General features: G+C 51.6%; 1 protein-coding gene across 5 annotated transcripts in view; it reads left to right on the plus strand.

Annotated features, from left to right (window-relative positions):
* The window catches only part of LOC100121285, a 35,707-nt gene that overhangs the window by 16,000 nt on the left and 4,782 nt on the right, over window positions 1-14,925 (plus strand). For 2 of the 5 annotated variants that reach the window (XM_031929770.1, XM_031929769.1), the window contains 3 exons: window positions 24-109; window positions 12,780-13,111; window positions 13,776-14,890. In XM_031929770.1, the coding sequence (XP_031785630.1) occupies window positions 12,798-13,111; window positions 13,776-14,890 (1,429 nt within the window). In that variant the 5' untranslated portion in view covers window positions 24-109; window positions 12,780-12,797. Of the gene's footprint in view, window positions 1-23; window positions 110-11,211; window positions 11,480-12,779; window positions 13,112-13,386; window positions 13,447-13,775; window positions 14,891-14,925 lie in introns of those variants that run through there. The other 3 variants (XM_032599487.1, XM_031929771.1, XM_016985401.3) reach the window with 3 other exon arrangements.

Here is a 14,925-nt window from a genome sequence, read left to right on the forward strand (position 1 = left end):
TGGCACTTTTCTGTGCTTTTCAGAAACGGTTAAACGGATACGCCGATCGGACGTCTCTCATATGGACTGATAGTCTCTGCTACGAGATGTGAGATGAGGCCTCGACATCGTACGTACAACAAGCATTATGTCTGTTCTGTTGATAAGTAGCACCCACGACACGCTAACTATAGCCCTACACCGCTAACCACCCATGATTAGAATCAATTAGTTTACAGAAATAGCGTCGCCCAACATTTTTCCTTTGCATTAACAAATGTATAAGCTTCATCGCTTGCCGACAGAGTGAGCTGCAGGAGGAATCAGAAATTCCATCATAACATCTTGAGTGTGCCGCTGAAAATAGCCTCGCACTCACCAGGAACTACGTGAATATTACTCTCGAAATAGAACAAGATCGCGCGCGCGCAATTATTCCATCTGGGAAGTAAAGGCCTTCGACGAAGCGCATACACAATTCGCAGTAGTATCAGGCGGGCCGGGTTAGACGGGCGCTTTTTCTTCGCAAGCGCGTTTTCCGAAAGTAATAAGCGAGCGCGAGAGTCGTAAAAAGAGGAAAAATCGATTAGAGCAGTTGAAGCATGCCGAATCAGAAAGCGTAAAAAAGAAAGGTGCAGCTATGGCTCTCTCTCTCTCTCTCTCTCTCTCTCTCTCTCTCTCTCTCTTAATAGCACAGCAGCGGCGATGGCTGCGCTGCAGAAAATCTCGGATGGTACTCGGTCAGCAGCAGCAGCAGCAGCAGCAGCAGCTCCCCTTTGCATTCCTCTCTCGCTATATATGAATGGCCGCGTGCGCTATCTCACGCGGGAGGGCAGTAGCAGCGGCGACTCGGTATAAGGTTAGCCGAGGAACAAGTGGATAGAGGCTGGACCGCCGAGTAGATCGTGAGAAAGCGCGCGACGATGTACAGACGGGATCGAGCCGGCTCTCCTATCCTCCTTGTTGTGCTCGCTTTCTACTCCATAAGCCAGTTGCAGCGAGCCCACGGCGCAGGTTGTTGCAGCGTATCTCCCTCTCTTTGTTGGCTGACCTCGCTTCATCTCCTCGCTTTGGTACCGTTATCCAGGAGTTCATTTCATGCCCTGCCTCGAGTACACGGGGAGGAGGTTGTTGGCGCCGTCGTCGTGTCGCTTGGCTTTAGGACGTAGACCTCGCGGCGAAAGCTCGCGGCGCGCGCAATGAACTCTCTGTTATTTTTCTAGTCGAAGTAGCAGGAGCTGGACGAGGAGGAGGAGCGAAAGAGAGGGAAAATAAGCGTATTGCGCGTAGTGCGTCTCTGCTCCTTTTTCCCCGGAGCCGATGAACGCTCACACCGTGTGTTGTGTGTCTGGTGTATGTGATTTTATCGGGACATGAATTTCGTGAATTTCGCGCGCGAGGAATCTTCTTTTCTACCGGATGATGCACACTTTACTCCGAAAACCTCGGCATAAAGCAGTAGCGGCACGTGTCGCGTCTACGAGCCACGTGCGTTTTACGTACGCGCGGCTGCACATGTACGCGTGCGACATGTGAAAAGGAAGTTCTCTTTGTGCCTGTGTGCGTTTGCCGCGTTCGCTGATCAGTTTGTTTGTTTATTTATTCCTTGGGTTGACATTCTCCGTAACGAAATCGTCGTTGCGTATAGTATAACCGAAAGAATATCGAAGCAGCGTTGCATAAACGAGTATCGGCATTATAATATTCCGCGGTGATTTCAAATAAGAGCGTCGAGGCTTATGCGCTCGCCGATTTGGAAAGCTCCCGGAGTGCTGCGAGCTACATCGCTACTTGTGCTTGTATAATATGTTATTTGTGCATCACATGACTATATACGTGTGTGCTCAAACTGGTTTTGATCAGTCATGCATGAAACGGTGTATGTATAGAAGCGTAACCTTAAATTTTTGCGCATAAATCGCGGCGTTTCGTTTCTGGATCGCTCTTCTACATCTATGCAGTGCGGTGTGTTTATTAGGTCGAAATTAATCAGTCGTGCAACAATAGATACATCTCGTATCGAAATACGGACTAATAAGGGAATAACTTTAATTGAATCTCTACCGGATAGCAGTAATATATCGGCCGGCTACACTACAAGCATTCACGCTTTGTTGAACTTCAATCGCGAATGTCTCATTAGCAGCAGCGACTACTCAATCGAATTAGCGCTCCCAATCTATCAATATCAGTTCCGTTACGCATCTCTGCCGAACTGGCGTTGTATATCGGCCCCTCCGGAACAGGTAGCTCTATGCATATACAATACGGCTCTCCGACGATGATCAAGCGCTACTGCACAGTCGAAACAAAAGGAGCTCGCGGCAGCTTCCTCGCAACGTCGTCGTCGCAACGCGAAAAAAAAAACGTATTCACACGTGTGTGGGTGCGTTGGCGCGTCACACTGACACTAGAGATACCACTATCTGCTTTAAGCTTGTGTTCGAGGCTTACCCAGACAGAGCAGCAGCAGCAGCAGCAGCAGCAGTCGCCGCAGATATCCGCAAACGCGCTCACACACATGACGGCAACGCGCGTATTTACTCACCTATGTGCAGCTATAGAGCTAGCTCTCTGCCTCTCTCTCTCTCTCTCTCTCTCTCGCTCTCTCTCGCTCTCGCTTGGGACTAGATATAGGCGTCACAGAGAGAGAGAGAGAGAGAGAGAGAGCGAGCAATGGTTCCGCCGTCTATTGAACTGGGCTATAATGAGCGTCTGTAATGCCCTCTCTCACTCCCCCCTACTGCGCGATATGCACAATATATGCATATACACAGATATTGAATAATCTGGTGCTCCGCTGCTACACTATATATATATATATATATGCGCGTCGAGACAACAGGAATCTCGAGAGCGTGTATACACGCCGGGCGTATAAATGTTGCACGGGCTACCGAAGCGTCGCTCTGTCAGCTCTCTCTCTCTCTCTCTCTCTTTCCGAATTTCGAGTTAATAAAGAATAATCGAGGCTGCGCGCTGAAATCAACTGAATAATAAAACTGACGAGTGCACCGCGCGCGCGTGTACTGCTGCAGTCTCTCGCTCTCTCGTGATTTTCTCTTTCGCTGCCGTCGCGCTGCAGCTGAACCTTTCATATCTGCCGTGGCATCTCTCTGGCTCTTACGGGTCAAGGGACAATCTTGTTAGCGTTTTATAAATTGATTAATCGAGGATGAAGCATTCAAAATGTTCGATCGGAAAGGCCGAGTATACGTGTGCGCGCGTATAACCTCGATTATTCCAGCGACGAGACACCTTCGCGCGCGTTTTATGCGTTCATAGGTACATATAAAGTGCGGTGCGCCGTATAACTCGGGATATTGTGCTCGTCTCTCTCTCTCCTCGCGCTCCTCACATCTCTTCCCACGCGGCTCGTAGCAACCCTCATGTCGTCTTTTATCTCGTCGTCTCGCTCTATCTGGCCGTTATGCGCCTCTCTCTCTCTCTCTCTCTCTCTCTCTCTCACTCTCTCTTCCACCCAATATTCGACCTGTACCGCCAGCCTCTGTTGACACGAAACTTTTGTGCGCCGGAACCTCCTCTCATACGCTGTGAATTATTACACCTACACGCGGCTAAAAATACTTTGCGAACGTGTGTTTCAATTGCATTTATTCGATCGTTGATGAGACAAAAAAACGTGTTTATTGCGACCTGATGAGAGAGAATTACACGGACGTTTTGCGCCGTTCTACGAGATCGAGAAAATTAAACTTTGTTACATAAATGCGTGTATTAGTTTCATAATACGCGAATGTGCGCGCACACACACACACACACGCTGGAATAATAAATATGACAATTATAGCCGACGCGAGATTGCAGACATCAGCGGGATTCCTCGGATAAACGCGTACAGCAATCACGCGCAAGCGTTGCGAGAGACGATGAGAAAAATCGCGATCGATCGAAAAACTCATACCATAAAGAGACGTTTTTACATTCGAAATTTGCGATCCGCATAAAGTACGCACGTATGCGTCGGAAAATTTTCGGAAAACATAAATCCCCGGCAATAAACCCTTGCAGTACAAGCGGCGCCGATTAATCGTCATTGGATATTATCCGCGTAAATCTGCGGCGCGCGTAAAGATCCATCTATATAGTGTACTGAACACACATCGCGCCTGCGTGCGCTAGTCCGCGCACTGCGCATGTCCCCTCCTATACACATATACGCCGATGCATCGGCTGCTGCGAATCCGAATTGAATGAAAGTCGAGAGAGAGAGAGAGAGAGAGAGAGAGACCGAGAGGTCAAAAAGGAAGCTACTGCGCGAGAGGAAGACACGTGGCTGGCACTGCGTGAATGGCTGCGGGGGTGGCTCGCGCGTACACACTTTTGCAAGCATCGTAAAGCCCTTTACGGCGAGACCGGCTTAATCCCTCTCTCTTTCTCCGCGTTGTTCTCCCCGCGAGCTTTTTGCGCCCGCGACGATGATTGATTTACGAGCCGAGATTTGCGGTCGACGCGTATACTGGGATTTTTGCGAAAACGTCGTCGCAGTGTGCGTATGCCGAGAATTACTATAATGTCGAGTCTCTCTCTCTCTCTCTCTCTCTCTCTTTCGCGCGGAGGGCGATCGATATTTCGCTCGGCGCGCGCGCGCGCGTTGACCAAATATTGTTCAACAGAACGCAATTTTCCTCTGATATGCAAGAGAGTGCATCAAGCTGGATATTGTCGGCGTTTCTATTTACTCGTCGCATTAATTTCCCAAATTGTTTGCACAGCGCCGGGATCATCGTTGTTGAAATGTGCAGCTCGGACTTTTCGATCCTCGGCTCTCTTTCTCTCTTTCTCTCTCTCTCTCCCTCACTCTAGCGCGCGCTCGTGGCACGATCGATCCGCAGAGAGAGGGTTGAGCAACATTTTTCCCGTTGAATCTCGTCGCGCGCGAGTCTGGCCCGGAAATTGTGCTCAGCTCTCTCTCTCTCTCTCTTTCTCGTCGGGAGATGGGAGCTGCAGCTCTCTGAAGCTAGAAAACGAAAGACACGCGTACACTGTATATACGGAGAGGGGAAAAAAAGAAATTTCGCCAGAGAGAGAGAGAGAGAGAGAGAGAGAGAGAGAGAGAGAGAGAGAGAGAGAGAGAGAGAGAGCACTGCGCCAACGATACGTATAACTGCGCGTAATAGCTAAACAGAGAGAAAGAGTCCCCCCTTTGGCCGCAGTGCTAGAGCAGGAATATACAGCCAGAAGCTAGGGAGAGAGAGGACGCGATTCGGTGGAGAATGTGTGTAAATTAGAGCGAGAGGTAAATTAAACAAGTATTATAACAGAGGGAGGGAGATTGGGGGCAGAATGGGCAAACTTGCCTCTATGTGTGGGAGAGAGAGAGAGAGAGAGAGAGAGAGAGAGAGTGTGTACACGGTGTACGTACGTTATGCACGTGGCTCGCTATAGCACCACACTGCGGTGGGATCGATTCGGCTGGAGGGAGAGAGAGAACTACCCTCTCGCTCCACCCTGTGTGTGTGTGTGTGTGCCGCCTCACACCGACGCCCGTCGCGCGTTCTCCCTCGCACATTTACAAGCTCTCCGGTGTATACATTGTACACGTTGCGCCTTCGAACACTCTCTCTCCCTCTCTCTAGTTATACGCGTAACGCACGTCATTGCCGCGCACTCGTCTTTTCCGCGAAAATCGTTACGCGTGTATCCTAGAGGGAGTCGATCAATTCGATCGACAGCTATTCGCGGAAAAGATTTGTATATTAATCCGATCACATCGCAAGCGCGTCAGCTTCCGCGCGTGTTTATACGCCGTACGGCAAAGTTTGCTCGAGTAGCTTTACTTGATCCTATATACACCCCCCTACGGCATCTCTGTATCCTCCAGACACGATAAGTTAGCGGTCGTCATGTCCTCCTCTACCTCTAGTGCGCGATGCAACTCAAAAGCGTCGTCTTTTCAGCGCGACGCACAAGTGCCGGATAATGAGAGAGAGAGAGAGAGAGAGAGAGCAATATTTCGGAAAATTTTTTCGAATATCGAGGTAGAGAGAAGAGGCAGCGCAGAGAGAGAATGGAATCTGGTATATTTTCCAAAAGGGTTCTATACCGTCGCTGCACGTGCACAAGCTCGCGGGAAACGCGATTTCCAAGCTCTCTCTCTCTCTCTCTCTCTCGTGCGCCGTCGGCCTTTGATGACTTTCGCGCAACAATGAAAATGGTAAACGCGTCGCGGAAAAACAGCCTTTTTCTCTCTCTCTCCCTCCTCCCTTGGCGACAAGAGGCAGAGACTGTGTGTACGAGATTATGTAAATCAATTCGAAAAATGTCGTTTCATGCTCGCGCGGAAACACGACGTTAACATTTTTAAGCTCCCTCTCTCTCTCTCTCTCTCGAAAGCTGCGCCCCTTGGCAAATTGGCTTATTTCGCGACCGCTCATCTCTGCAATTGAAATGTTAATTCTGCTTTATTCAGGCTTCTTCGCCGTGTTTGGCGAGTTGATTTTGTTTGCACAACTCGGATTTTGTTCAAATTCGCGGCAAACATTTTTCGCATCGGCTCTTGATGCGATGACCGCGCGTAATCAGAGCGTTTTTAACCCGTTACCCGCGCGCTTTTCATTGTTCGTTTAATACACTTCTCGATAGAGTATACACGAGGTTTACGAGAGAGATTCAATCTCGTGTGGCTGGATCGATAACATTGTTTGTACAATAGGCTCCTTCGCACTTTGATTTTCCACATTTTTCAACCTACATCCATCGAGCAAAATATTAGTCATCTCCACCAAGAATCCAAACAATGGTGTATTGCGTAATCCTTGCAATATGTCAAAATCAAGTTCCTCTACGCGTACCGCTCCCGTTTCGTATAATCAGCGAAGCGCAACGCACGTGGACCACACCTTGGAAACTTAAATAAACTAGTTAACCGAAACTATTTCCCTTAGTTAAATTGATTTCTAAGTAGTTAGTCCAGCTGGTCAAGTCTGTCCATCAGTCGAGCGCGTCCCCGACCACAGCGCGAAATGGGCGAGGATATAGCTCGAGAAAAAATCGATTTTCTATACAGGATAAATAAAAGCCAATCTAATCAGACTAAAACCTACATCGATCTATTTAACGGATGACGCGCAGTACGTATCAGCGGATGACGCGATTGCACCTACGCTATCGCGTTATAGTCGACGTCTTCGGAGAGAGACTATCTTCTGCGCAGAGGCGTACAGTCTCGCGAGCTTGGAAACTCAATTATGAGAGGCCGCCGCTCGACGTGGCGTAATTAGCAGCCCTTTCGCTCCCGGATGTTTTATTCAGATTTTCATTAATGCATTAAAATCGAAGCTGCGCGACACGACGAGAGAACCGCGATTGTGTAAACATCCCGTCAGAGTGTCGCCGAAAATGTTCTCTAAACCCCATCACAAGCAGCTTGCTTTTTCTCGTGCTCCGCGTTGTTGTTACCGTAGGATCAAAGCTCACGGTTCCGCGCGGGTCTAATTAATTTTGCGCGAGCACGCGAATCTTTCCTCGTTGAGGTCCCCTTCGGTTTTGAGGACCTCGGGATTACGTTGGTTTTTTTCTCTTCATCGACGGGGAAGGGAAAATCCTCGAAACAAAAGCTGCCACTCGTACAGCTACGCCCTCTATCTTGTTTTCTTTCCTCCTCGTTTTTCTTCTCCGCTTACTTCCCCCTCTACCTCCCCCCCCATGCATTGACTCTCTCAACTCGTGTGGACTGTAAAATCGTCGTCGTTATTTTTGCTCTCCGACGAGGGGAAAAAAAACGAACAAACAACTGCGAAACTCAAAAACGTTCGCCCTGAGATATTCTCGATGAAAATGGGTCTCATTAACCGGCAACCATTTTTTCCACCCTCGTTGCACCGAGGGTAGCTCGAGTACCTTTTTTCTCTCTCGGCGTTCGCGTGATTTGGCGTATTAATGATCCGCCGACGATGTGTTTACAAGCGGCGATCCGGCGGCGCATTATGCTCGGCGTGGAAAGAGTCGAGCGAGAGTCTGTGCAGCGGCAGCAGCAGAGCCGGCGGGTGGTGGTAGTGGTACATTCCACAGCTTCCAGGGAGGCCGTCCCGAGAGAGAGAGAGAGAGAGAGAGAGAGAGAGAGAGAGAGAGAGGGAGAGAGAAGGAAGAGAGCACTATATTCCGCTGCGACTTCCAGCGCCGCCGCTGCGTTGCTCTGGCTCTGGCTGGAATAGAGTCGGAGTATCTGAAAAAATAGTGGTTTCGACGATATTTGCGACTACTCGTGCTAGTAGACTTTTGCAGTACCGAGAGAGAATTTTAAACGCGACAGACATAAAGAGCTGGCGAAGAAGTCCATACTCCGATGCAGCACAGAGGGGAAGAAAAGAAAGTTGCGCTCGAGCGAGTCTCGCTCCCGACGAAATGTGTGCCGCGCGCGAATTCCTTTTTCCTTAATTAAACTCCGCTCGCTCTCTCTCTCTCTCTCTCTCCCTCTCGCATGTTTAGACTTTTCAAAATTAAGAATTCCCTTTCGCGAGAGTATCAGCCCTTGTTAATTCGGCAAATCGTATCGGAATTCTCCCTCCGAGAGCTCTTTTTTGCCGGGGGGAATTTCGCTAAAAGCTTTCCGACTCTATGTGAAATTGTTCTTTGAAAAATCGATAAGCCGATCGTGTGTGTGTGTGTGTGTGTGTGTGTGTGTGTGTAGCTTGGATGTTACGCGAATACAAACGAGCAGAAGTCTGGTCGCGCCGCTCGAAAAATCGTATAAAAAATGCGCCGCAGTCTTCGCGCGCGGCAGTAGGAGATATTGCACTTTCTCCTCGAATCCCACGGAGCATATTGCAGTTTTCTAGGCTGCGGGCTTTTATAGAAAAATGAAGTTTTACTACCGGCCGATATTACATCCTTACGCGTATAAAACCTGCGCCGCGGCTTATCCCCGTTAGCATCGCGTGGATTTTTTTTTTCTACGCTGAAGCAGACCGTCACCTACAAATTTCCGATACTTACCGTCCGACAACACACAGTGTATTATAGTGTGCGGAGACCCTTCTCACTCTCGCGTGCGCGGAAAAAACCTTCCTCGTCGGAATTAACCACTTTCCCAAACAAAGTATCCCCATTTTCTCCCCGTGGAGAGAGAGAGAGAGAGAGAGAGAGAGAGAGAGAGAGAGAGAGAGAGAAAAAAGGGACGGCGCCTCGGAAGAAACGGGGAGAGGGGGACGAGATTCGAGCAATATCGAGACCCGACGACGACGACGACGATCTCGAGCTCGTCGTCGTCTACCTCGTAAAAGCCGGACTGCGCGGGAGAGCACGCGCGCGTACTTTGATCTCTTTCGTTCCCTCTATCCACGGTTACTCCGTCTTTTGTACTTTTCAAAGGCGGGAGCGAGCGAGAGAAGGCCATATTCTCTCCCCCGACACGACTCCTGTCTCTCTGTGCGTGAATCCACTCTCTCTCACTCGGCGTCGAGTGTGTATATATACAAGCCGCGGCTGGCTGAACTCGCTTCTTTTTTCTCCTCTGCTTTCATTCTTTCTTTGTCGATTCTGCGCGTTGTTGCTGTTTTCGCGGTTGCAGCTGCTGTGCTACTGCGACAATTATTACCGCGCTTTCGGCGCTCCGAGAAAAGACGAGGATTAGCCCTACGTAAGTGTCCGCTACGGCGAGCGTTATCTGTTATCTGAAATTTAAGCTCTGGAGCGTATAAGGTGTAAAATCTGGTTTCCTCGATCAGCGGGATAAAAACGCACAGTAGTATGGTAATTAATAAACCCCAACGGTTCATTAACAGCCGACGACGACGCGGCTAGGTTGCGGCTCTCTCGATCGCGGAGCTGGACGGCTAAAGCGCGCGGATAAATATAAGCGCACACGACGCGGGAGAAAGAGAGAAGAGTGGAGGAGGAGGACGTTAGTAGGGCGCGAGTAGCCGGCGCGGCTATTTGTAATGCAATTATGCAGTGTATAGCTGCCCGACTAGCGACTTATTGGATTTCCATACTGGAACAGACGCGGCGAGCCCTGACGCCTTGTGTACGTATGGAAAAAGAGTTCGGGGGAGGAAGCGCATATCGCTTTCATTCATGATTCGCGCGCGGAAAAAGAAAATACACACATACACGACACACGGCAGACTGAATGTATAACATCGAATCAGGCGCGGCGAATGCCCCCCTCGGCTGGCCAATGTTTTCCCAGCAGCTGAAATCGCGTTCAGCGACCGCGCGGCGCGTACGCAATCGATCCGAAAATTCCGACCCGGCCGCCTAAATAACCTCCCACGCGGCGGTGTGCATAGCCGAAAACACCGAGCATACATCGCGCGTAAGAAGGCAATCCTCGCGCGTTGTCTGTATAGCACGGATCTCTCGTGTGTATCGAGAAGAGAGAAAGAGAGGGAGAAAGTGTCTAGGAGGTGTGCAGGTCGTCGTCGTCGTCGTCGTCGTCGTGCAGAGGCGCGCAGGCGCCGGGCGGCTCGTCGTTCGTTGAACCGGCCGGGGGCGGCGGGGGTGGAGTCGCCAGAGTGAGCGAGCGAGCGAGAGAGACGTCAAACGATGCCGGCGCGCGCACATGTCTTTCGTTATAGTATGCGTGCGTGTGCGTACACACACTCTCACGTATACGGATGCACGGCTTTGTGTGCGCCGCAGAGTGAGAGAGAGAGAGAGAGAGAGGAATAATCGAATAGGAGCTGCGAGTGTGGCTTTGAGAGGTTTTCGAGCGAGAGAGAGAGAGAGAGAGAGAGAGAGCAACAGCGAGCGAGTTGTTGTGTGCGCGCGCGCGCCTGCGAGAAGGGTCTCTGCTTTGGGGGAGGAAGAAGGTTATACGCGTTTTCGGGGAGATGCCTGGGAGAGAGAGAGAGGTGAGAGATCGAGATGAAAAGGAAAGCTCGAATTTATGTGCGCAATTTCGGCGGCGCGCGCGCGCGCGCGCGGGGGTGGACGGGAATTATTTATCCGGTGTGTTATTAAGCCCAACATTACAGCCGGTGTGTACCACTCGCGCGACAAAGGGATACACACGTTGCAGGTATATCGCGGCGTGTGTTTGCGGAAGCGAGAAAAATACGCAGCCTCGCTATACACTGCACAGTATATACCCGAGCGAGAGCGAGAGAGGAGGTCTATGCGATCGCGCGCGCGGCAACTTCGACACTAGCGGTGGCGGCGAGGCCGAACCTAGCCGAGAATCGACGAGCACAGCAGCAGCGCAGTAGCTCGAGGGAGTCTCTCTCTCTCTCTCTCTCTCTCTTTCTCTCTCTCTATCTCATTCCGCCGCGAACCGGTGAACGCGCCAGACGCCTGTGTACAATAGAGAGGGAGAGAGAAATACGTTCCGTGTGTTGTTGTGCATCCGCGGCAGTGCAGGATGAAGAGCAGACGACGGAAAGTCCGGCAGCGCCGAGTGTTTACCTTCTAATCTCGCTGCTGAGGAGACTATACGGATTCTATCGGCTGTTGTTCGCGCGTGGAAAATGCACTGGCCAACAGCCGCGGCTGCTCCAAATTGATTGATTATCTCGACCCTCGGCGAGGAGAGGCCAAGGTACATAAATCCGACAGCTTTCCTTACACGCGACTCGGCCGTGTACCGATGGAAAACTGAGCCCGCGCGCGCGCGAGAATTTAAAAGAGTGCTCGGCGCCGAGAGAGCGAGAGGGAGAGCTGATAAATCTTGGATGAGATAAAAACACACGGCTTACCACGCGATGAATGGAATTCGCAGTCGAGCCGTGCGTTGTTGGAAAACATTGCCGATTGCTGCTCTGGTAGATGAAATAATAAAGCTGCTGCTGCTGTTCGCGAAATCGTTTTGTTATTTGTATTCGAATCGCCGACTTTTTTTCTTTCTCAGCAAACTTTTCGCGATATCCTCGCGATAAGACACCGAGAGAGAGAGAGAGGGAGAGAGAGAGAGAGAGAGAGAGAGAGAGAGAGAGAGAGAGAGAGAGAGAGAGAGAGAGAGAGGTAAAGCAAACACACTGGCGTTTGTGCAGAAGCAGCACAAGAACAAAAGCGAACGAGAGAAAAAAGAATCGATCACTTTGTCCGTGCATCATTTACCGGAAAAAAATAAGTCGCGCCGCTGCTTTCCCGCCTTTGCTTTGAAACTCCTCCTCCTCATCCCGTGCTCCGACAATTTTATTGCTCGTCCCCCCCTCTCCCCGCGCGCAAAGTTCTCGTTATTTCGCAAACGCGAAAACCTTCTTTTCAGTATATACCTACAACGAAAAAAAAAGAGCCATTCGCCGAGCCGATTGTTTTCGCAAAAAGCCTGATTTCTGCCGCACGCCCGTTATGACAGCGCTTTCGAACAAATAAAAATACGGCTCGGTATTGTTCGACTTCGGCGGGAGCTGGCGAAAAAAGTTCTCGGCTCTCTCTCTCTCTCTCTCTCTCTCTTTCTTCAATTTACAAACAGTGCGGCGTATGTCGGAAAAAAATGTGTGTCACCGCGCGCTTGATCGAAGCAGATTCGAAAAAGTGCAGTTATGCAGCGAGACGATTACAGAGGAGGGGGAGGGGGGATATAGTGCGCTACGCGGTACCAAGAGCGCGGCTTATTGATCCCTCCGTCCTCGTCCTTTCCTCGGCACACGACGCGCTATACAGCTCACCCTCTCTCTCTCTCTCTCTCTCTTTCGCGCGTATTTTAAAGTAGCCGCGCGCGCGGCTAAGCAACGCCGGGGGTGTTAATAGGGCGCCTCGAAAGAATGCCTGTTTATCTAGGAGTGCGCTAAACCGATTGCCGCGCGCCACCCACTCAGCGCGACTTTACTCCTACCCAGCTGCTCCGATGATAATGGAAATAATGAAAACATCGGTTCGTCCTTACCCTGTTGCAGAGCAAGACTCAGCCCGAGATGGAATCGCCTTCGGCCGAGCAGCAGCTGACGGCAGAGGCCCAAGAGGATTCCAGCTCAGTGGAGGCTCTCCTACTGCAGTGCGCGACTACGAGCAGCAACGACGACGACAACGGCCTCTTACTGCTGGAAAGGTCAGCCGAGCAGGATGTTGCCAGCGGCTCAGCTACGGGCTTTGCCTTTCTCGATGACCTGGGACAGATAGCCAGCAACGACGACGGCGCAGCGCCGGCTAATCTCTGCAGCGAGCCTCTTCTCCAAGACAACGACATGGGCAGCTACGCGTCCAGGAACGAATCCGCCGAGGAATTTAGGTAGCCCGACGGCTCTCACCTTCATTTATTTATTTATTTTTTTTCATTTTCAATTCACGCCGCGTAGAGTCATCCGTAACGATCAACTTCTTCGTGCACACGTAGTGAAATTTTTGATTTTTGATTTTTGATTTTCAAGCAAATTTGACGAGTTTGATTTTTTTACTGAGATTTTTGGTTCAATATGATGATGATGATGATGATGATGATGATGATGATGATAAATATGCTGCACGATAACATTTTTTCTTCTCTCTATTTCACCCGAACTTTAGATATGCAACAGAAGTTTGATTACGAGAGAATGACCCAATCACCTTGCACTCAGACAACAAGTTAGTTGAGTCAACTTAGATATTTTTTTCCTTCATAGTCGAGCTTTTTCAATTCTGCAATCGAGCGATTTCGAATGTTTAATTCCGGCCAGTGCAAGCTTACGTAGTTCAAAAATCCACTTACTCACTCTAAATGTTTCAAAGTGAAAGGAGCACTGCCGCGTGACGCGTGAAATGCTCGTCGCCCATGAGAGGAGCCTCGTAGCATCGTACTTTCGACCGCGCATGAAAAAAAAATATATATATCGCACACACGGCTATCTGTCCGGCCGTCGCGGCGACCAGCACGCACGTGTAATAAAAAGCGCCCTTTCCATTCGAACCCACAGGTTAGAGGACAGCAGCGTCGAGGAGGCCTGCAGCAACCAGGTCGCGAGTCAGCCGAGTCCCCCGCCGACGAGGCGAAGGCCGACCGCGGACTTCCAGCCGATCGGCGTCGAGGTGTCCGAGGAGAAGGCCCAGCAGCTGAAGAACGACGTGAAGCGGCTCTCGCCCGTTCACGTGAGCCTGCGCGAGCGGACCCTCGGCGAGATATCGCTGACCAGCTCTGACTGTGCCAGCAGCGGTGCTAGTTGTGCTAACGGTGCCGGTGCGGCGGCGGAGCCCGACGAGAGGGACGATCGGGACAAGAGTGCCGAGTCGGCCGATCGATCGTGCGCGTCGAGACTGAGTAGTAGTAGTAGCAGCAGCAGCAGCAGCGCTAGTGATAGTGTGGGCAAGGGCCACCGGGAGCTGGTGATCCGACTGTCGCGCGTCGACGACGGACGGCCGATCAGCAGCCCGACGAGCCTGCTCGACCTGAGGAACGACGAGGACTTTGCCGCGGAGCTGAACGGCGTCGACATGAGCGCCGAGGCCAAGACCGAGGAGGAGGCGGCGGCGGCGGCGGCGGCGGCGAGCTGCCCCTTCGGCGCGAACCTCGTGCTGGAGCGCTGCAACGCGCCGGGCTTCGCCGAGAACCGCGTGCTCTCGAGCTGCGGCCGAGTCACGCTGCTCGACAAGTTCGAGGCCAAGAGCATCGTCGAGAAGCTGCACATCGGCGACGAGATCGAGTTCTCGAGCCCGAGCTCGCAGCAGCAGCCGCAGCCGGTGGGCTTCGCCGAGATGGAGGAGGGCGAGATCGAGGCCGGCTCCGAGGACGTGCTCGCCTCGATGGCGGCGGCCGCGGCCGGGCTCGCCGCGGCGACGGCCTGCGAGGACGGCCTCGCCCAGGAGATCATGACGAGGCTCGAGCAGGAGCGGCCCGAGCCCTTCACCGAGGACTCGGCCGAGAGCCTCGCCCTGGCCGCGGGCGTGCGCGACGAGGTGAGGTCCGACGGCAGCGACTCCGGACTGGGCAGCGAGATGCCCGGGGACCCCTGCCCGGCGCCCGCCCCCGAGAGCGACTCCGAGACCTCCTTCCTCGACAGGATACCCGACGACATTCTCGCCGACAAGGACAAACGTGAGTTTTAGATTTATCTACCTCTTTAGACTTAA

This window comes from Nasonia vitripennis, chromosome 4 (genome assembly GCF_009193385.2).
Source record: "Nasonia vitripennis strain AsymCx chromosome 4, Nvit_psr_1.1, whole genome shotgun sequence".
NCBI classification, from domain to species: domain Eukaryota; kingdom Metazoa; phylum Arthropoda; class Insecta; order Hymenoptera; family Pteromalidae; genus Nasonia; species Nasonia vitripennis.